Source organism: Calidris pugnax, unplaced genomic scaffold (genome assembly GCF_001431845.1).
Source record: "Calidris pugnax isolate Ruff unplaced genomic scaffold, ASM143184v1 scaffold44, whole genome shotgun sequence".
In the NCBI taxonomy this organism is placed as follows: Eukaryota; Metazoa; Chordata; class Aves; order Charadriiformes; family Scolopacidae; genus Calidris; species Calidris pugnax.
This window is the reverse complement of record NW_015094506.1, coordinates 7,039,907-7,061,928: the sequence shown is the minus strand read 5'-3', so window position 1 is coordinate 7,061,928 and position 22,022 is coordinate 7,039,907. Positions and strand designations below refer to the sequence as shown.

General features: G+C 47.7%; 7 protein-coding genes across 7 annotated transcripts in view; 5 read left to right on the top strand and 2 right to left on the bottom strand.

The window, feature by feature from the left end:
• The window catches only part of LOC106901049 (histone H1.10-like), a 135,129-nt gene that overhangs the window by 88,411 nt on the left and 24,696 nt on the right, over nucleotides 1-22,022 (top strand). The window lies entirely within an intron of this gene.
• Nucleotides 21-465, top strand: LOC106901058 (histone H3). The gene has a single exon (XM_014963394.1). It carries the CDS (start codon nucleotides 21-23, stop codon nucleotides 429-431), a length of 411 nt encoding a protein of 136 aa, XP_014818880.1. The 3' UTR covers nucleotides 432-465.
• Nucleotides 1,643-2,062, top strand: LOC106901063 (histone H2A type 2-C). Its single transcript, XM_014963399.1, has one exon. The coding sequence runs from the start codon at nucleotides 1,643-1,645 to the stop codon at nucleotides 2,030-2,032; it is 390 nt and encodes a 129-aa protein (XP_014818885.1). The 3' UTR covers nucleotides 2,033-2,062.
• LOC106901075 (histone H4) lies at nucleotides 2,607-3,416 on the bottom strand. The gene has a single exon (XM_014963411.1). It carries the CDS (start codon nucleotides 3,401-3,403, stop codon nucleotides 3,092-3,094), a length of 312 nt encoding a protein of 103 aa, XP_014818897.1. The 5' UTR covers nucleotides 3,404-3,416; the 3' UTR covers nucleotides 2,607-3,091.
• Nucleotides 11,953-13,511, top strand: LOC106901053 (histone H1.01). Its single transcript, XM_014963386.1, has one exon. The coding sequence runs from the start codon at nucleotides 11,978-11,980 to the stop codon at nucleotides 12,635-12,637; it is 660 nt and encodes a 219-aa protein (XP_014818872.1). The 5' UTR covers nucleotides 11,953-11,977; the 3' UTR covers nucleotides 12,638-13,511.
• On the bottom strand, nucleotides 13,419-14,062 carry LOC106901059 (histone H2A-IV). Its single transcript, XM_014963395.1, has one exon. The coding sequence runs from the start codon at nucleotides 14,045-14,047 to the stop codon at nucleotides 13,658-13,660; it is 390 nt and encodes a 129-aa protein (XP_014818881.1). The 5' UTR covers nucleotides 14,048-14,062; the 3' UTR covers nucleotides 13,419-13,657.
• LOC106901068 (histone H2B 1/2/3/4/6) lies at nucleotides 14,355-15,180 on the top strand. Its single transcript, XM_014963403.1, has one exon. The coding sequence runs from the start codon at nucleotides 14,407-14,409 to the stop codon at nucleotides 14,785-14,787; it is 381 nt and encodes a 126-aa protein (XP_014818889.1). The 5' UTR covers nucleotides 14,355-14,406; the 3' UTR covers nucleotides 14,788-15,180.

The following is a 22,022-nucleotide window of genomic DNA, read 5'->3' as shown; positions in this document are numbered from 1 at the left end:
TTGTTGTTTGCTGGAGAGCGATGGCGCGCACGAAGCAGACGGCGCGTAAGTCGACGGGCGGGAAGGCGCCCCGCAAGCAGCTGGCCACCAAGGCGGCCCGCAAGAGCGCGCCGGCCACGGGCGGCGTGAAGAAGCCGCACCGCTACCGGCCCGGCACGGTGGCGCTGCGCGAGATCCGGCGCTACCAGAAGTCGACGGAGCTGCTGATCCGCAAACTGCCCTTCCAGCGCCTGGTGCGCGAGATCGCGCAGGACTTCAAGACCGACCTGCGCTTCCAGAGCTCGGCCGTCATGGCGCTGCAGGAGGCCAGCGAGGCCTACCTGGTGGGGCTCTTCGAGGACACCAACCTCTGCGCCATCCACGCCAAGCGCGTCACCATCATGCCCAAGGACATCCAGCTGGCCCGACGCATCCGCGGCGAGCGCGCCTAAACCCGGTTAGAACGTTACCGTGTAGTTTCAGAACATTTTAGCCAACACAAAGGCTCTTTTAAGAGCCACTACATACACCCTAAAAAGAGCTGCAATGCTAATACTATTTTTTAAATGGATGTCACTTTAGAAGATATTTCTAAAGTGTATTTAAGTTTTTAGGTTTGTAGATAATGCAATAGCTATTAATGAGGTGTTATGTATAATCGGGGTAATCAGCAATGCAGACCCTAATGAGCTGTGTGAATATACTCGAACTCTTTCAGTTTCCCTCTGAATTACATCAGAATCTGAGCTGGCCTCACCCTGAGTGCCAAGCGGACCCCTAATTTTGGCACGTAAGTCAAAGTCTCTGAAAAATTTCCTGAAATATGTATCAGTTTCTCGATACAAGTATACTCTATTGTATTAATCTAAAAAATACTACATGAGTAAAAGTGAGATAGTCGCCACTATTGCTGGGAATCCGCTTTTTCTCTGTGCTCTGTGCCGGCCCGTTGCCCTTACTGAGTCCGAGAGCAGGGTTTAACTCGTATCCCCCTCTGTGCGTCTCGTGTCGGGGACGGACACGGAAGGGAGCCAGCGGTGGGGGTTTGCGGATGTAGGGAAACGTAGTTTTGGAAGGTCGGAAAGGTTAGGGTAGTCCGGTGCTGGCAAGGAACGAAATCTTCCCGCAAGTGAAAGCCCCCGCTTGAAACAGCGCGGGGAGCTGTACCGCATTTCCCGTCTCCCGGTATCCCACCCCCGCTTTGCTCCCGCTCGCTGACACAGCCACGCTGTCTCTTTTCCTCTCGACCCCCTCAGCTCTTCCCTTCCCCCCCGTCTGCTTCCAAGCGATTTAAAAACGAAAACGGACGATAGAAGGGAAGGGGCGGCCCCGCGGGTCGGTGCGGCGGCGGCGGCGGAGCCGGGCTGGGAGGTTCCCGCGCGGGCGGAGGCGCCTGAGAAATCCCGCCCCCGCGGCCTCGCCATTGGCCGCCTGGAGAGCGCGAGCGGAGGCCGCTCAGCGCTGAGCCCCTCGCCATTGGTCGGGACGAGATTCGCCGCGCCATTGGGTGCGCGTTCAGCGATAGGCGGCTCGGCCTATCAGGAGCCGGGGCCGGGCGGGGGCAGGGGTATAAGGGCGGTCCCGGGGCGGTGGGGGACAGCGAGGTGCTGCCCGGTGTGTGTGCGGGAGCTGCGGAGCGTTTGATCGGTCGCTTGATTCTGAGATGTCCGGCCGCGGGAAGCAGGGCGGGAAGGCGCGGGCCAAGGCCAAGTCGCGCTCGTCGCGGGCCGGGCTGCAGTTCCCCGTGGGCCGCGTGCACCGGCTGCTGCGCAAGGGCAACTACGCGGAGCGGGTGGGCGCCGGCGCCCCGGTGTACCTGGCGGCCGTGCTGGAGTACCTGACGGCCGAGATCCTGGAGCTGGCGGGCAACGCGGCCCGCGACAACAAGAAGACGCGCATCATCCCCCGCCACCTGCAGCTGGCCATCCGCAACGACGAGGAGCTCAACAAGCTGCTGGGCAAGGTGACGATCGCGCAGGGCGGGGTGCTGCCCAACATCCAGGCCGTGCTGCTGCCCAAGAAGACCGAGAGTCACAAGGCCAAGAGCAAGTAAAGCGTGCCTGGAGGAGCGTCCCGAGCGCGGAAACGAAACCCAAAGGCTCTTTTCAGAGCCACCCACAACCTCGAGAAAAAGAGCTGGAGTTGTTTCTTCTGCTGCTGCTGCGGGGTGTATTCGGCAGGGGAGGAGGGAGTGTGTGTGCGTTTGTCACGGGAGGTCGGGGAGGGTTGTAAGGTTAGCGGAGAGGCGCCTGGTCGCTCTGCTGCAGCTGGGCAAGGTGCGGGTTTCTTCGTGGGCACCGCCTGCCCCGGCCTTTGGGCGGGAGGAGCTCGGTTCTAACTCCCGGTCGGGCAGCGCCCGGGACGGAGGCTGCGCTGGGGGAGCGCCCCGGGAGCGGAGCGCGGGCTTTGCCGAGCGCGGAATCGCCCGGCGCCAATCGCCGTCCGCGCGGGCTTTTCGAAAGAGCGAGGGCGCTTAACCCTCCCGGGGGTGGGGAGGGAACCCGGGGACAAAGGCTGCCAGCGCCCCCCCGCGCCCGAGCCCAGTCCTGTCACAGCATTTTCTGCCTACGGGCGTGGGGAGACAAATGATCCGCCGCTCCGTAACAGAGAACTCTCTGAGACAGATGTAGGTTTTTGCCTTTTTTATTGTTGTTTTTATTTTGTTGTTGCAGGGGATCTGTTCCCCGGCCCGCGGGTCCCTAAATGGGGACACGGGACTGGCACCTGCTGCCCCAGCACTTTCCAGGACTTTGTGGCATCAGTAAAACTCCCCGGGGAAAGTCGAGAAATAGCTCGTGTCTCAGAAAGCTTTTCTCAAAGCGGCTGCCGGGGAGAAAAGAGACAGCACTGGGAGGGGTAATGATGCAGCAACAGGGCGCTAGAGAGGAGCCCAGAGCCTAAACGGCTCATCAGTCCGGCTGTAGCTCCGTAACAGGGGCTGGGGTTGGTGATAGGGAGACCGAGACCATACAGAAAAGAAGCCGCTTACGGTAATAACAACATAGAATCACACAAAGCGACACAGCTCCTTACAAAGAAAAAGTGGGTGGCTCTTAAAAGAGCCTTTGGGTTCTCGAGATGGATAGTCCGGGGGTGGCAGGCGATCAAGGCTTTAGCCGCCGAAGCCGTAGAGGGTGCGTCCCTGTCGCTTGAGGGCGTAGACCACGTCCATGGCCGTCACCGTCTTCCTCTTGGCGTGCTCGGTGTAGGTGACGGCGTCGCGGATGACGTTCTCCAGGAAGACCTTGAGGACGCCGCGCGTCTCCTCGTAGATCAGCCCCGAGATGCGCTTGACGCCGCCGCGCCGAGCCAGGCGGCGGATGGCCGGCTTGGTGATGCCCTGGATGTTGTCGCGCAGCACCTTGCGGTGGCGCTTGGCGCCCCCCTTGCCCAGCCCCTTCCCGCCCTTGCCTCTGCCAGACATGGCTGCTCTCTGCCGCTGCTGTGCCGAGATCTGTGCTAGAAACCCCCGGGTCTGGGTTTTTATGTCTATGGAGCCGACCTGATTGGGAGCAGGGGCGGGCACGGCCGGAGGGGGCGGGGCTTGCGCTCCTCCTCCTGGGCGGGCGGGCGCCGCGGCGTCTTCAGGCCCTTCGCCTCTTTCGGGCTCCTCCCCGGGGCCGCCCGCCTTCACCGCCCCTTTCCCCGCCTCCGTCGAGGCCTGCGCCTCCCTTGCCTTTCCCCGGTCCCGGTTGCCCTGAAGTGACTTTTACCCGGCATCTTCCCTTCCCGGCAGGGCGGCGACGCACAGTCCTCCCTTTTATGATGAGCCAAGCGCACCCATGAGCAGGGAACGGGTGGCCTTAAGGCCCCCAATGGCTCTTGCTGAGGTGATGCTGACCTGATCTCAACGCTTCTGAGGTCACATCTCAAGGACTCGATGAGACTGCATTGAGAACTGGCAGCTAATTGGATGAACTAATAGTTCATCTTGGTGGCCTTTTGCTAGGATTTGCCTTATGCTGTGAAGCATCAGTAAATTCACAACCCAGAAAAAAGTGTACGTGTTTTTCTAGAAGCTTGATATGCCTCACTCAGAGTATTGCAGCACTGGGGAGTCTGCAAACTGGAATTCAGCATAGGACTGTAGAAGGCCCTTTATTTGCTACCTTGTTTCTGGAATGTTGCTTCATATTAAGTCCCAGACATCCTGGTCACATTAAAAAAACATTATGTTTCTATTTAGATCACTCATAGTAGCTGGATGAAAACTAGTCATGCATGGCAAATGCACAATAGAAATGGCTACGTCAGCTATGTGCCTGTGTACCTCCATGTTTTCAAAGGCCTTACATCATTCTGAGTATATAGATATTCTTTCTTTGATGTAATATGTTTTCCTCTCATGAGTGTACATTGCCAGTGACAAGAATTCTCTTTATAATTTTCATACAACTTCATGACTCTGCAAATCAGTCATTGTGACTGTTAGAAATACACCTCATTTCTCCCGGGTATCCTTGCAGTCTTCCTTTTTGTAGTTTAGGGCCTACTGGGGCTATGAGATCAGCATAATTCCAACATGGAGGGTTTGCCAGTGCTCATCGTGGCCAAATGCATGCACCATTATCCACACAGAGACAAAGGAGATCCTTTCAAGATGAAGAGGTCAGGGAGATCTTTGTGAATGCTGACAACCTTTTGTCTTTGGCATTTGGTTCTCCCTCAGTCACAGTGACCCCAGGAGGGAAGGTCTGTGTGAGTGATGGGATCTAAAAATATAATGGTGAGGTAATTCTTTCTCAGTATCTTTCACTTCTGATATTTTATGTAGGAATGTCTCTGCCTGGCCCTGCCTCATTTCTTTTTCTTTGTTCTTTCAAATGGCTTGTCATTCCCTTTGCTTCAAATATACTCTCTCCACCTCTCTTCAGCTACAGGAAAGGGGTGCAGTTCACTCTCTCTGCTGGCTGCCGTTTTGCCCCACTTCAGCTACACCGTAGAAATCATGTTTTCCAGCAGCATTTTGTAACACACGCACACACTGAGGGCACTTAACAGTATATAAATGAGATTCTCTTCTATGAAAGGAATACACCATGTAGTATACATGTCCATCACTCATTTGTCCACTTCCCACTGTACCTGTTCTTCAGCCTTTTATAATTTCTCCTGTTGAAGCCACATCCTAAACCATGAAAAATGAGAGCTGCTATATGCAGAGAAAGCAATCAATCAACACACAGGAGAAAAATTCACTCAAACGTTCTTCTATTCAAAAACATTCCCCCTGAACTGGTTAGTCCCTAGCCTATGAATCACTAGGACCTAAGGCAGAATTTTCATGAAATATCAGTTATTGTTTTTACACACTTATTTTACTGGCCCCTGTCAGAGACAGGATATTGGTGCAGATGGAAATTTCCTGTGAATTGCTTTGTTCTTCCAGTTTTATGTTCATAGGTCTCCATCCAGAATGCAATTCAAAGCACAGCACAATCTCAAGGTTGTCCCACTCATATTGCCCGTTCATTTGTCCCCATTCTGGATCCCTGCTGATATTCCTAACTGCAGAAACAAGTTCTACCACTACACTCTGTATTCTTCCTTTGTCCTCTCCCAGAGTTAGGGCTTGTGTCCCCCAGTACTAGCCTAATAGGTCATGAGCTAGTGTCTCCTTCAGCACTCAAGAGATCATAATCAGGCAACGAAAAACCTCAAAACAATCCAAACCAGAGCTAAGATGATTCACCACGTTAGGAGAATAATCACGATGTAAAATGAAAAAAATCCAAAACAACAAAAAACAACCCACCCACCATTTTCCTTAGTGTCAAATGCAAACAAGTATTCCTGTCCTCATTCACTGTTGTTGCTCACATTGGTTACCCTTGAAAGCCTTTGCATGTACTGAACATGCCAAGGCCTGCTTTATTCTAAAGAATTAATAAGAAAAGCAGAGATTAGACCTTTGCCTCCACTTAAGCTTTTGTTCAACTGTTGAGCCTAAACCCTTTTTTGGTCTTTTTGTTTTTCTTCTCTTTTTCTTTCCTTTGCTGTGCCCCCTCTCTGTCCCAGGAAGATGTTTATATAAATGAACATGCATTAAATCTGGACAGTTAGTATCAGAATTCCTCAAACGTTTACCTTGTTGTTCAGCAGGAGCTTTTCTCAACAGCTTTTGGTAATTTGGACTATTAAGTTTCCTTTCTTATAGGTGCCTCCTATTGCAGTTTGGGTAAACCCATAAACCCAGCTGATTTCTTTTTACTTACCACCTTTAAATAACTGGACACAGGGTGGTCCCTTCTCCTAGCTGCTCAGTGCTGCCTTGTGTGCTGGTCTATTTAACCATGGAAGTAAATGTAAAATGTTACAAACTACTAACCTCAAACAGCACACAAAAGTTAAACAAGTTATTCTACTCCTCATTTCATGCACAAAGAAACCAAAATTTGATTGCATTTTTAGTGTCTAAACCAGAAAAACATTGTGTCAGGAAGACCAAGATTTAGACAATATACCTGACATGGAATCCAATCCTTCTTGCTGGAATCAGTTCATACAAGGCAGGCTGCAGGCAAAATATATTCTTCTTGAATGTGCCTACACTGTATACACACACTTTCTTGAGGCTGTGAAGCCAGATTCCTGACTTCCTAACTGTCTGATAGCAGGAGTGCTGGGTAACTGGCCTCAGATGTATATTGTGCCCCTGGCAGTCTGGGTGACATCCTCACCAGGGACAGTGGTGCTCTGGCACCAGCCCACGGAGTGCACAGCTGCAAAGCATGTACTGTAAAAAACATAAGCTACAGCACAGCACCTGTGTGTACTGAACAACTCTTCAATACCTTTTTGATCCCTTCTATGAGAAGGCAGCCAGCCTATAGTGCTGGCACCCAAGCGCTGCCTCACCACACTCCTGCTTTAGAAACTGTGCCGGTACCTGCTGGAGACAGTATCTGCTTCACCCCAACACTTCTGAGGAAAACTGGCACGGCAGCATCACTTAATGAGAGCACCTTCACATGCTGTGTGACACAGTGCTTGGGCTGTCATTGACAGGGGAAGTGCAGCCTACACAGCCTCTGAGTGCCACCATCACTGCCTCTGTGGCAAAAAAATGCATTGCCTGCCAACCCAAATGTACCTGGAAGCCTGTCACATCAGGGCCTGGGGTGTCACCAGCCAGGGAGATGGTGGATTGCAAAGCAGCTGTGCAGCCTAACCAAGGACACTTTGTCCCTCCACAGGTACAAAACATGGCTCTGGCTGGAGGGAGCATGTGGAGTTGTCACACTGCTCCCTCCCTCTTACCAGCATCCACAGGGAGCACTTGCACACAAATAGGAAAGTGGAGGGCAGAAATCATGCAGAAGACCTGGGGTCTCATGGGGAGGAAAAGCGGGTTGCTCAGCATTGGTCTGTGCGAGCGATGCTGCTCTGTGCTGCCAGGCTGCTGTGCTGATGGAGAGTCTGCTCTGAACGGACACTGTGGTGGCACCTTTCCTTTGTGGAATTCACTATGAAAACGCAGCTGAAAGTCAGGCAGTGTTGATTCAGGAGGAGATGATTTCTTTGGGGAGCCCCGGTTGATGGAGCTTCTGTTAACGCTGTTTAACTTTCATGGACAGTTTGTCTCGGGCCTGAGGTCCTCATTTGCTGGTTGATGACTACATTGAAAGCACGCCAGTGTGGTCCAGAAGACAGTTTGTCAAGTGCCTTAGGTTAGTTTTAGAAGACCAGAGTACTTTGAGACATAAATAATGCTGTTCTTTGGTATCTGACTGACAGTGAGGATCTTTTCTTTGCCTGTGTCTGAGAAAAGTAAAAATGTGTTAACCTGGTAAACTCCTGTACAGTAGAGAACAAAGTGACTCTTTTTTTTCCTCATTAGCTGTTCAGAGAAGGATTTTGGCCCCCTGCATTTTTGCTGGGTTTTTCTCTCCTTCCCAGGAAGAGTATCCCTCCCAGCGCCTCCTAACTATGGACATATCCAGGTTTTGGACTATAGGTTTTCAATTGCCAAATGACATGCCATGGCAATAATGAAGGGAGGCCACAATAGGTGCCCCAACCCTTAACCAAGAGTACAGGGAGGAGTTTGCAACATTCCAGGAAGCTGAGTCTACGGGGACAGTCATCCATTGCCCTACCCTACTTGTCCTGCCCACTATAGATGTTCAGCCATACACTGGATTTAAAAGGCCTTGTGTGGCCTCATTTACACTAAGGAGTCTTAACAACAGCAGGAGCAGCAACATTAGTATTATGTAGGCTGAGACTTGTTTGCTGAGCTGCAACGAGTTTGTAGTTTGGTAGGTACCACTTTAAAATTGCTTGGCTAAGGGTTAAAAGCTGTTAAACTGTGCTGGCTGGTTTGATCACAGGAGTTATTACATTTGTAACTCAGATGAAGGATGAAGTCACTGAGGGCAAGACAGACATGGGTGTAACACTGTAATAAGAGTGTAATCACTGTTGCAGGGAGTATTTACACCTTTTTCCTGTGGAACATGTATGTGGGAGGGCAGCACATAACGTAAAGGCTCTCACCTAAATCTCTCTGGAAATTGTCACTTGGAGGAAGGAGAGGGTCTGTGGTGCACACGCAAATCAGCTGTACTCGCTCCAGCTGTCTAAGAATGACTGACCACAACCCTCACCTACAGCAGGTAGAGCAGCCCATTAGCCACATTTATGTGGCTAGCTCTCATATTAATGCCTCCTAACAAAATTGCCTGAGAAGAACAACTACTGTGCCACCTCTCATTATTGCAAAAATATCTAAATATAACCCAGAGCTCATTTTCTTAAGAACAAGTACCGGCAGGTACTAAACTGGAGATGGGAATGTTTGATAGCTCTTGGGTGCAGTGCCAGCCCCTGGCTGCGGTTCATGCGTCTCCTTGCTTATACCAAGAGGTCTTAATAGATAACTGCAAAAAGTTGTACAGATCTAGGTATGTGAAGGGAAGTGGCCTGCAGGGTTCAAATTGCAATCTTACACAGCTTTGTGATGTAGTGTGGCCTGTTGGGGTGCCCAGGAGGTGAGAAGGATTGAAGGCGTTCAGATTTCATAGACATTACAGCGATGCTTTCCCTAAAAGTAACTCTGGAGATCCTGATATCACTTCCCTCCTTGTTTAAGGAATGATGAAGTCTACCTCCCTCCAATCTCATTGGGAAAGCCAAACTGCTTGTGAGAGGCTACATGGCACCTTCTTCATGAAGTCTTTCTACAATATCCTAGACCTAAACCAGGCTTATTTCCTTTCCTCATTTGCTCAGCTGGAGGTGAAACTGCCATTCCTGCTTTTATGTAATCCTTCACCACACTTTTTCTTTGCTTGAGTACATCTGTCCATTCCTTCTAAACTATCTGTTATGACTGCAGAGGAAACTCTATTTAAAATTGTCCAATGCACCTTAGCTTTCCAAAATTTTGTTCCTGCATGTATTTCTTTCATGTAGAGAAGAACATGTGTTCCCAGCAACAATTGTACATCACTAAAGTTATTTTATGTCTTTGCTGCAAAGCCATTAAAAAGGAAAGATCAGGGCTTCCCTCTGTGTCATGAAATTTCTGAAGTTACTTCGATTTATTTTAAGATAGTAGACTGTAACTGTTGGAGATCAGAAGCTGCTACGTGTATTATTAGCTATCTCTGTTGGGAACGGGGAGAGTGTAGCAACTGCTGGGAGAAAAGCCAGGCAGACAACTGGGATGGTGACCATTTTAGCCACCTTAATTTCAGCCATCAATAAATGTGAATCAACGCTCTGTGAAGCCACAGCTGAGGGCTGAAGTATGTAAATCTCCTCCAGCGAAGGTTATTGAAGTAAATGTGTATGAGTTCAAAATAAAGAGAGTAGGCAACATGAATTTTCATTTTGCTGACATGTCACTCATAGCCTACACTTTTCCTCTGTCTATGTGATATGAAGTGTCTTAGTAGCTGCTAAATGTCATCTCCTCACAGTGTTGCTACTTTATTTTGCTATGTAGTAAAGTCAATAGAAAGTCTTATTCACTGATTTACAAACACATATTAGATATAGGCTTAAAAAAATATTTATTTTATTTCATTTATTTGGTAATTTGTGAAGCTGTATCTTCAATACCCACATTCACTCCAATTTATTAAATTCCTATATCCTTATTTTATGTTAAATAATTTTTACAAACAAGACCCTTAAAGTCCCAATTTGATTAGCCCTTGTCTCAGTTACCTTCCTGTTGAAGCATTACAGAGCTTACATGCACTTTTCCTGCAACCTTTTTTTCTGATTTTTTTTATTCTTAGGTGTGGGTTGCAATTTTTCCCTTAATTGCAATTATTCCTAGTTTCGTATTCATTGAAATACTGTTTTCCAGCAAACTAAAACGATTCCATGTTATATACACATTGAGTATTTACAAAATGGCCACTGTAAATGAATCAATGAGGTGGAAATAGGATTACACTTACCTAAAACTACCAAGTAATACAATCTGAAATTTTAGTTTCTAGTATCTACTTAAATACTGTATTTACATTATAGGTTATATCTGGTTATGTCAAAGGAAATCAGAGGGGAGGGATGAAGTGTAGTCTTTGTGATTCTTAAATAACTACAAAAAGCAACGGATAATACATTTGTTTATAATCAGGTAGAGATTCATGAAATATTATTCCAGAGCTCTGTTCTGTTCAGCATATTACATCATCTTCAGCCAGATACCAATATTGATTGAATTCTTCCTGGTTCTTTAGAAACGACCTATGGCCTACCTCTCCCCTTGTTAAAACTCAGGTTATCACAAAGTGCAATATTTTTTGTCCTGAAAGCATTTCCTCATATCAGTAACGGCTGCAAAATGCATAAGCAAGAATTAGGTGGATTTTATTTAAAGTGGGAAGAGGATTCAGAATGGCCTTTAGCTAAACCTTTGTGCAGGCATACTGTGTGAGATGTGTTAAAAAAAAACCCAAACAAACCAACCCAAACAGTAATATGATTTTAAATTCTACTACTATTAGAGAAAATACATAACAAGATAATACTCTCCGGGCAGGAACAGCATAACTCCTAAACTGCTACACAAGCCCTTACACATCTTAAATTACCAGAGACAAAGATAATTCCAGTAAATATCCTCAGAAGTTCAGGAGCTTGCTTTCTCTTATAAAGCTGCAGTTTTGTAACATCATCTACCAAATTACTGTTTCCTTGAAAGTAACATGGAACATGAAAAGCAAATAGCTTGATTTACTTAATAATTGGGACAGAAATTCATATGGAAAACAAACAAAAGAAAGAAAACACCCAGCACAAGGCAGCAGGGTAACTTTGCCTCGCTTCTACTGAAATTCCAGGAAGACATAATAAAACAACTGTGTGTTCATAAATCTCCAGATATTAACAAATTGCTTCTGGATCTATAATAAGTGCAATAGGAGGTTGTACGAGACACTATTTCACTGGACTTTAGCGTTTTAGGAGGTAAAACACATGGTCAAAGGAACCGGTTCTTAATCCATATTCAGAGCTGAAAGAGGAGTTTGTGTTACTTCCTCCTCTTCAAAATCAATTTAAACTGTCAAAATAGCTTCAAATCGGCAGATTTCGACTTCGACCCCAAGAAAACCCTCTAAAGAATCAGACTGAGTTGTCGCCGTAACATTTCTGTCAAAAGGAAATTTTTAATTTGCAAGGAAAAACAAAAGTTTCTCTCTTCAGAGGTCTCTCCAGCAGCAGCACACCGGATTTATCGCCTCTCCTTTAACTCAGTCGGCGCGTTTGCGGCTGGAAACTCTCCCGAACGCAAGTACCTGCTCTTCTCCTCCCTCACCGGGGAAACGGGGCGATTTGGTGGCAGAAATTCCGAGGAAAATACACTTTTGTTAGTCCAAAGAAACACAAATCGAGCACACCGAAGGGCTCCCCGGCCGTGCGGCGGGGCGGGCTCTGCAACGCACCAATCACCGCGCGGCTCCTCTCTAAAAATACGAGCATCTGACCCGCGCCAGCCCAATTGTGTTCGCCTGCTCCGCAGAGGACGCCGCCGACCATGTCCGAGACCGCTCCCGCCGCCGCCCCCGATGCGCCCGCACCCGGCGCCAAGGCCGCCGCCAAGAAGCCGAAGAAGGCGGCGGGCGCCGCCAAAGCCCGCAAACCCGCCGGCCCCAGCGTCACCGAGCTGATCACCAAGGCCGTCTCCGCCTCCAAGGAGCGCAAGGGGCTCTCCCTCGCCGCCCTCAAGAAGGCGCTGGCCGCCGGCGGCTACGATGTGGAGAAGAACAACAGCCGCATCAAGCTGGGGCTCAAGAGCCTGGTCAGCAAGGGCACCCTGGTGCAGACCAAGGGCACCGGCGCCTCCGGATCCTTCCGCCTTAACAAGAAGCCTGGAGAAGTGAAGGAGAAAGCCCCCAGGAAGCGGGCGACCGCGGCCAAGCCCAAGAAGCCGGCGGCCAAGAAGCCCGCCAGCGCCGCCAAGAAGCCCAAGAAAGCGGCGGCCGTGAAGAAGAGCCCCAAGAAAGCCAAAAAGCCGGCGGCTGCTGCGGCCAAGAAGGCGGCCAAGAGCCCCAAGAAGGCGGCCAAGGCAGGCCGCCCCAAAAAGGCAGCGAAGAGCCCGGCCAAGGCGAAGGCGGTGAAGCCCAAAGCAGCCAAGCCCAAGGCAGCCAAGCCCAAAGCAGCCAAGGCGAAGAAGGCAGCACCCAAAAAGAAATAAATTATACCAGAAGAGTCCTGCTCGACATATTTTGTTATCCAACGGCTCTTTTAAGAGCCACCCACACTTTCCCTAAAGGAGCTGAGGCACCGAGGTCGTCAGTAATCTGCAGCAAGGATCCAGTAATTCGTAAGTCGTCAGAGGTCAATTGTATCTCTCCCCCTCCCCCTCTACAATTACCGAAAGAAACGCTAACGAGCACGGTATAACGCAGCGGCTTTTAGGGAAGTGTAGACTTTTACATCTTTTTTGCCGAGTAATTGGTTTGACTACCAGGAAGCAATGTTTTATAGTAATGATTTGATAAAAATCGGATGTATGTTTTTTTAAGAATATATTTTGTAACAAAAGCAATGCAATTGCCAGGCGCGCTACTACTGAGCCACGTCTAATCTAATGTATTATTTCTCTTAAAGGTGTCTCCTTAAATGGTTTTGTCTGTTTGGGGGAGGAGGGGAGGGTTTGCTTGCTGACCGGAAAATAGCCCTGAGCTTTCCCCTTCCTTTTGTTCTCGATGAGAAAGAAAAGGAGCTTTAAGTATTGAAAAAGCCCGCCCTGACCAAGGATTGGCCAGCGGAGAGCCCGGCCCGCTGCCCCTTCGCCCCCCCGTCCGCCTCCCGTCTCTGTCGCTGTTTCAGCCACTCTCGGAGAAGAAAAAGGCGGAAGAAGGGGGAGGGGGAGGGACGGCGGCTCTCACCAAAACACACCGTCCCCGTGTTCTCTGGTTTAAGAACTAATCGGAAAATACCCCATCCCCGGGAGAACTTGCTTTGCAAGGACATTTTGGCACGACTTTGTGTTAATAGAAACATGGAAAGCGTTGCTACTATCACCAAGCCAAAAATACTGTTAATAAACATGGACAAAAAAACGACAACGCGTGGGTTGAGTAATTAATATAAAACAGCGTTATGTACAGCAGGGATAACTGAGCTCTCTTAGGATTTTGTGGGCGGCTCTGAAAAGAGCCTTAGAATTATCTTGTCTGGGCGACACAACGTGGCGGTTTTTCCGAGGGGCTCACTTGGCTTTGGCCTTGTGGCTGTCGGTCTTCTTGGGCAGCAGCACGGCCTGGATGTTGGGCAGCACCCCGCCCTGCGCGATCGTCACCTTGCCCAGCAGCTTGTTGAGCTCCTCGTCGTTGCGGATGGCCAGCTGCAGGTGGCGGGGGATGATGCGCGTCTTCTTGTTGTCGCGGGCCGCGTTGCCCGCCAGCTCCAGGATCTCGGCCGTCAGGTACTCCAGCACGGCCGCCAGGTACACCGGGGCGCCGGCGCCCACCCGCTCCGCGTAGTTGCCCTTGCGCAGCAGCCGGTGCACGCGGCCCACGGGGAACTGCAGCCCGGCCCGCGACGAGCGCGACTTGGCCTTGGCCCGCGCCTTCCCGCCCTGCTTCCCGCGGCCGGACATCTCTGAATCAAGCTCCCGCTCCACCGAGCAGCCGGCAGCGCAGCACAGCACAACGCCCCGCACGGCGCTGCTCAGCTATAGCCCCGCTTCGCCGCCTCGCCCCGTCGCTGATAGGCCGAGAAGTAGGTCTCGGCTGGGCAGCCAATGAGGTGGCGAATCGAATTCCGGCCAATAGAAAGCGGCGGTAAGGGAAGTATGACGCGTTGATATGGTCTGACCAATGACTGTACGCAGAGGGAATGCTGCTCATTTGCATAAGAGAGCTATAAATAGGTGGCGCTGGGGTGACGCTCGTCACTGCGCTTTTGGCAGTTAACAGAGCGGTAGCTTCGGTGTGTGAGAGACGCGCGTTCGCTGCGATGCCTGAGCCCGCCAAGTCCGCCCCCGCGCCCAAGAAGGGCTCCAAGAAGGCCGTCACCAAGACGCAGAAGAAGGGCGACAAGAAGCGCAAGAAGAGCCGCAAGGAGAGCTACTCCATCTACGTGTACAAGGTGCTGAAGCAGGTGCACCCCGACACGGGCATCTCGTCCAAGGCCATGGGCATCATGAACTCCTTCGTCAACGACATCTTCGAGCGCATCGCCGGCGAGGCCTCGCGCCTGGCGCACTACAACAAGCGCTCCACCATCACCTCGCGGGAGATCCAGACGGCCGTGCGGCTCCTGCTGCCCGGCGAGCTGGCCAAGCACGCCGTCTCCGAGGGCACCAAGGCCGTCACCAAGTACACCAGCTCCAAGTAGAGCGGCTCCAGCGCCGGTTTTAACCCACCAACCCAAAGGCTCTTTTAAGAGCCACCCATATTTTCAATAAAAGGGCTGTATTGTCAACTATGGAAAAAAAAAAAACCTGAAAGCTCCTTGATTTACAGCCTGCTTGAGATTCCGTTAAAATTTTCTCTGCTGTTCTGTTTTAAAACAAAAACTTTATGTAAGCAACAAATGGATTTGTTGTGACTAGAGTTTTTGTGTTGAAAATGTTTGGGTTTGTGATTTTTTTTTTTCTATTTGTGTGGTACTGTTTTTTAACTTACATTTTTATAGCACTTTTAAACTTTGGTATGTATTTCTTGTGCAATACGTCACTGTTAAATCTAAGCATGTTCCCGTTACATACATTGTAAATGAAAGGAAAAACGGCTTCTGTGGTTTTTTAGTCGGGAAATAATCAGTTATTGCTAATGGAAACTTAACGTTGTTGTAAGTGCTGTAACACCATCTACCGCTTGATGGTGCTCACTCTTTTTCTTCCCTGGCAAAATGAGAAGTCTACACTGCACTATGCTGTGACAGAATCTATATAGCAACAAGTGATTTCTATCTTAATAAGCTGTTACCAGTAGTTCTGTGAATAATACAACACAAAAGTCCTTTCTAAAATTATTTATTCTTCACACTCATTTCTCTAGCAGCTTCAAATGGAGTTCAGAGATCTGTTCTCCAGGTGCCTTTAGTGCAAACTCTGAAATAGACAGGTTGCGTATTTTTGTACCCCTCTGTAAGTCCACTACCTAAGAAGATGAATAAAACACAGTGTATTATAGTCCCTAGGTTTTTGTGGAAAGGGACGTATGGGTCACTAGAAAGGGATTTTAGAAAATATACTTACTGAAAGAACTCAAATTTAGGTTATGGTGGTTATAATTTGAAAATTTTGATGGTGTCTCCTATTCTCAATAATCAGTCACAAAAAAATCAAAGTCATTTACGTTATTTAAAAAAAACAAAAACAAAAACAAAAACACAAACCCCACAAACAAACAAAAAAAACCCCAACCCTTGTTCAAAATGCAACTATCATAGGGCATCCCTAGAATAGGAGCTTGGTGGTGCCTTTTGGCCTCCTAGTACAGGGATCCATAAACACTGTCTTTCCCTTTCCTGACTTTATGTGCTCCCTGCTGTGTGCTTCTTTAATGTAGCTTTCAAAGAAATTTCAGGGGATTTTATTTTAAAAGGATGTTTCAGTATATGAAATTGTTTCTAGGCTCATGAAACACTTCACTCAACAGAAAAGGTAGTGTTGTTTATGATTGCTGCTTCCAATCTCAGTATAAATGATAAGGCAATATTAGGGGGTATGACGTGAATGTAACATTTCTACCTGCACACACATGTCATTAGATCTGATTCTAATGCATCCATTATTTTTCCATCAATGCTGAGACCAAAGTTTCTGAAATGACAAAAAGTAGCTACATTGGAAAATTCTGTGTACTTGTTATTTTCACGAATGGGAAAAACAGTAGGATTTAATCTCAGCAAGAAGAGCAAAGAGAACAATTTCATCCCGCAGGAGGATGAACATTCAAAATGAATAAAACAGTGTGAATATAAAATCATATACCAGCATATTCTTCCATCTTTCATGTTCCTGAATGTCCTTTCCTATTTAGTTCAAAGCAGCTTTCTTTGTATTCTGAAGTCTAGATAATGACCCAGATGATTAACTACCCAGATGATATCGCCCAGCAACAGTCAAAACAGCACAGTGTTCAAACACAGCATCCGTATGTAGCAGAAATGCCATTGCAACCTAGACTATGGTAGGAGTTATGTTGTTGCCATCTCAACAGGTTTTGAGGCTCTAGGTTCTGCTCAAAGAAGATGAGCCTCCAATCCACTGAGTAAATCCCAGAGAGGCTTGAGCTGGGTGCCTCCAAAGGGGAACCCCTGTCCTGGGTTGAAAGACACAGGACTAACTTTTCTTCTAATACTGGGGAAAATTGCACTTTTAGAAGACTCCAGTGTCTGAGTTTGTGAAAATAATTACTTTATAACCAGCCAGGCTCTGTGGGATTCAAGGTCAGTGTTTTCAAGCCTTGCCAGGTGCAGGAACAAGGAGGAGCAGGGCCTGGGCATTTGGCCCAGGCTGGCCAACAGGATTATTTCATACCATGAACGTCACACTCAATATAAATTAGAAAAGTTTGCTGTGTAGCTCTCTCTCCCTTGATGGCAGTGGTCCAGACAACTCCTTGCCCCGGTGCCGGACCCCTGAGGCCTTCCCTTCCTCCTGAAGCCGTTGCGCTGGCAGTGTCCGCCATTTGCTGTCCCTGCTGGGAGTGCACGGCTTCCTGCTGAGAGAACTGGCCGAGTATAATTCCTGTATCTTATATCAGTATCAGGATTAATACTGGTTCTTTAGTATTATTGTTAATTATTTGGTCTTAATCTATTAAAGCTATTTATATTTCAACCCTTGTGTTTCTTTCTGTTCCCCGATTCCCCTTTCCGGGTGGGGAGAGGGCATCAAGTGATAGAATAATTGTCTAAACGACAATAGATTGTTATGGGTTTTCTCAAACCATAACAACCCCCCATTTATACCAGTACCACCCAGCACTCAATCACCAAGTCCAATTTGGTCGGTGGTCTCCTGATTTCTTATTAGTTTTCTTTGTCCTTGGGCTAGCTGCCTTCTGATGTTACCTCATTCTCTTGGAATTGTTTCCTTGGTCCTTATCTTCTTTCTGCTTGCATTTGCTGGTTTCAGCTAGTTCTGTGTTCACAGCATTAGTTTTATTAAAAGTTTACTCTTGGTCAGCTCTTGTGGCCTTTTTAGCACCCAATGAGTGGCTTGATGGTTTGAGATAACAAACCTGATAAAAGCACATTAGAAGAAATTTGTCATAAGCATTCATTGTATGGGATAAATATTCCCAATGTTGCTTTCAGGGTGGGATATTGTAATACTTTAGCTGCTGTATGTGCTCCCTCTTGTGTTGTTTATTATCTTTGGGTCATGGGTCAAGATTATTCTCTGTGCTTTGTAGTGTGGTCTTCTGATAGGATGAAATCGTGCGTGCTCTGGTTGTACTCATTAATGATTAAGAGTGATGAACAACCTGCTTCTATTGCTAGGTACTTTATTAATTCTGAATATGTTTCAGGTCTTGACAGCAATGTGCACTTGCAACCCAGACAGCCAACCATATCCTGGGGCATCAAAAGAAGCATGGCCAGCAGGTGAAGAAGGTGATTCTGCCCCTCTACTCCTCTCTTGTGAGACCCCACCTGCAGTACTGCATCCAGCTCTGGGGTCCCAAAAGGTCTAATGCAGAGTAGAGTCTCACAATAGACTATTGTGGCTTGAACGAAGTCACATCACTGCTGAGTGCTGCCGTGCTGGACATGCTAGAACTTCTATACAAACTGGAGTCTAAGGCTGGTGTGCCACAACTGATGTTTCCAATGCATTTTTCTCAATCCCTATGGCAGCAAAGTGCAGACCACACTTAGCTTTCATTTGGAGAGGCATCATGTAGACTTGGAATTGACAGCCCCGAGGGTGGAAACACAGCTGGGTAAACAAATAACTATTTTCTAGTTAACTGACCAACAGTGAATCAGAAACAAGAAATAGATGACATAATTTCACTGAATTTTTAGAGTTGGAAGGGACCATAGAGATCATCCAGTCCAAATCCCCTGCTGAAGCAGGGTGGCCTAGAGCCAGAGCATGTTACTCAGGACGGCATCCAGGAGGGTCTTGGAAATCTCCAAAGATCTTGATTGAAAACCTGGAAAAATCACACACTGACTGTAACAATTTTATACTACTTCCAGCTCTTTTTTTTTTTTTTTTTAAACAGAGTAAATCAATATCTGCTCACCTACTCATGAAATAATTTTTTTTATTCCCAATGATCAGAGATTATAATTATTCAACACACAGCAAATTATAACTATGTTAGTTTTCCAGAGACTTTCTTTTCCAGTATTAATAGAAAATAATATATTTCAACATAACTAGCACTGAGGGAGAAAGTATTAACTGCAGCTAGGGAAAAAAGATTTGGACTTGTGTATGCCTTGACGTAATGCTTTTGGCCAGTAATGAAAATGTTCTTGGTTCAGATTGTAAAGGAAAAGATTGAGCTTCGGGCTCCAAGAACCTGGTCTCAGCGTTGTGCTACATCAGAGCACAGCGCAGCTCAAGATGTGACATAAAACTCACTGGAGAGGGCTGGAAGTAGAGGGGAATGCGACTGGGAACACCCCTCCTCCCTTCCCAGCTCACAGACCCTGCAAGGAAAGAAGCAGCATCACAATGAGCAAAGGCAACTCTTTCCTCCGGGACTGGGGTCACAACAACTGGAGGCCTATGTAGGTGGAACTGTTTTTTTTAGGTTTTGGTGTGGGATTCTTTGGTGGCTGCAAAGAACTAAGTTATTTGACACCCATTCTGATGGAAAGAATGTTCTAAAAGCGTTCCTTGTTCAAAAATTGGATACTAAGTGTTAATTCACTTCCATTCACTTTTTAAGACAGAAGAGCTCAGGAAGCAATTCTGGACATACATGCAATTTAAAAGTAGAAAATAAACAGTTTTTGTGTGAAAGGAGCATCAGGACAGTTTGGCATTTTCATCACCGGTAAAATCCATAACCTTTTTGTACTTGTAGCCTTACTTGCACTGAGTGTAGATTTAGTTCTTGGTCATAGGAAAATGGAAGAAATATTCCCAAAACACGAAGAGGGCACTGATGGAGATTTACAGCTGAATTTTGGACTTCAGAGGGAGTAAAGGATCTTGCACTAGTTTCGTGCAGCATCAGAGCTATGAAGAAATGCATGCATCTCTTTTATGCATCCCCCTTTCCTTTTGTAGCAAGCAGCAACCACTGTAATGAGAAACGGCTGGAACACTCCACATTATACAGTGTTTTCACCTTGTGGGCTTGGGGACACAGCAAGGTAAGCGTCTTTGTTCATCCCGCTTAGAAAAGAGGACAAGAATTACCATAGGAAGGGCATAGCCCCAATATTTTTACACGTCGTGATACGTCTTTAAAGAGGGATGTCTCCAAACACCAGCACACGGGGCTGACAGTACGGCAGGCAAACCCGGGTATCTGGGCTCATCCGAGCTGGCTCAGGAAGCCCAGACAATATATCTGGGTCTATGTATGTATAATGTATAATCGGCTCCACTCCCTATGTGCGGGAGCTTTTAAACTTTGACTTTTGGAATCGTGGGTACAAATCCCATGGAAAAGGGGAAACGGTCACACGGGCGTAAAATACACCTAATTACCGGATTTTTAGCCTTAATCGATACTTAAGTGTCATGCAAAACTTAATGGGATGTGTATGTGTTGTATGTCGGACTTACAATTGCAACTTCTAAAGGCGCGTTTATTGACGGGACAAAAAACAAACAACAAGGGGTTCTAAAACATTGATAAAAACAATTAGAGAAATTAACCCTTTTCATAAGGCCATGAAGGAAAGTAAGTCTTTTACCCTTTTTTCATTTTTACATTATTTTCGCCCTGAGAACATTCAAATGGCAGACCATATTTCTCAGCAGGAAATGACACGGGGCCTAAACAGGGAACACCAGGAGTTTCAGAAGAACGGGAGTGTATTTACAGCATTTATCTGAACTGAATGACGTGGCTTAATTCTTGGCAATGACAGAGATTTTTAGCTTTGTTTAAAAAGAGAAAAGAAAATGCCGCGTTCTGGATTTAAAAACCCACGTCCCCGCTCTGCCTTTCTCAGTGATATCTGACCTGGGTTTTTTTCTGGCTCTTCTCCTCGCTGTTTCCAGGCTCCTCGGGTCGCAGAGCCCTCTCAGCCTCCACCCCCCGCCATGCCCGTCTCCTCCGTTAACATACCCAAAAAAAATCACGCAACAAAGCTAATATTGCGTATTAGATATGAAACACCTTTGAATATTTTGGTTCTTTTTCTGCTTCCCTCCCTCAAGGAATAAATCGCACAACGAAGAAACAAATAAATTCATACATAATTGTCTCCTTTCAACGTATGGCCGGCTCCTGACCGGGGGGCCGAAACAGCGCCCGCTTCCCCTCCTTTCCTCAAGCCTGGTGAACGAGGAGGGGAGTGTGGGCGGTGGCGGCTGCCCCATCAGCCGCAGACCTGCGTGGGAAGGGGCCGGGAGCGGGACCGTGCGGGGGGGACGCGGGGGATGCGCTGCCCTTGGCCGCCCCGGCCGCCGGCTCCTCGGAGTTGCTGAGCGGCCTCCATTGGCACGGCCTGGAGGAGGCAGGTTTCTCTTTGTCGCTCGGTCACAGCCGTTTTCACCTCCCTCTCCCCTTCTGCTGTTGCCGAACCGAGCTAATGTTCAAGAAATTACCGGCAATCCGCCCGTGCCGCGGGTAGGAGACTGCAAACGGTCACACCTCGCCTTGTTAACAAATGTATGTTTTCAAAACCAGTCTGCTTATCCAGGTTTTAGCAAACCACATCGATGAAGCACCCTCACACAAAAAAGTCTGTACAATATAGAACCATATAGGGTTGGAAGGGACCACTGGAGATCATCTAGTCCAGCCCCCCCGCTGGAGGGGGGGATATACTTCTGAGGCCTTCTGGTTCTTCATACTTTAGACCTCAAGTAGTCCTATGAGTTTTTTTAAGACTTTTTTTTTTCCCCAGGTATATGATTTGAAACTAGGGCTATAGAATGCCAAAACACAGTCTCCAACAGGGAAATAAGAGGAAGAGCTACAAGAAAAATAATTAATACTCTATCTTCTGTACTATTACATTTCTACTGTTGATTCCAGAGCTTTCATTTATAAGGGAAAGCAATAAAAGAATTTGCCCTCGTGAAAGTTTCTACAGTCTAGAAACTAGAACTTAAGTCCTCTCGCACAACATTGAGGGGATGCACGTGTACCCAGGGAGACTCACAGGACCCTTCCCCATCTTTGTTACAATCCCCAGTGCTTCCGAGGTGCAAGTGACAATTTCATTGTGTGGAAGAAACAGACACAGAGGGGAGTAGGGACGTTCCTCGTCTGTAGAGGAGTGAGCTTATTACCGATTCTATTTCGGTAAAGCTAAACTCGGTGAACACCAACCAGGTCCACAGATACGATAGCCCACGTCTCTCTTCTCTGTACTCAAGAACAGAGATGGGGAACACTGGGCATGTTGAAAATCGCTCCTGTTGATCCAGCGCTGATCACCGGGGCCCTGCCACCATGGAGCCCCCCCCCCCC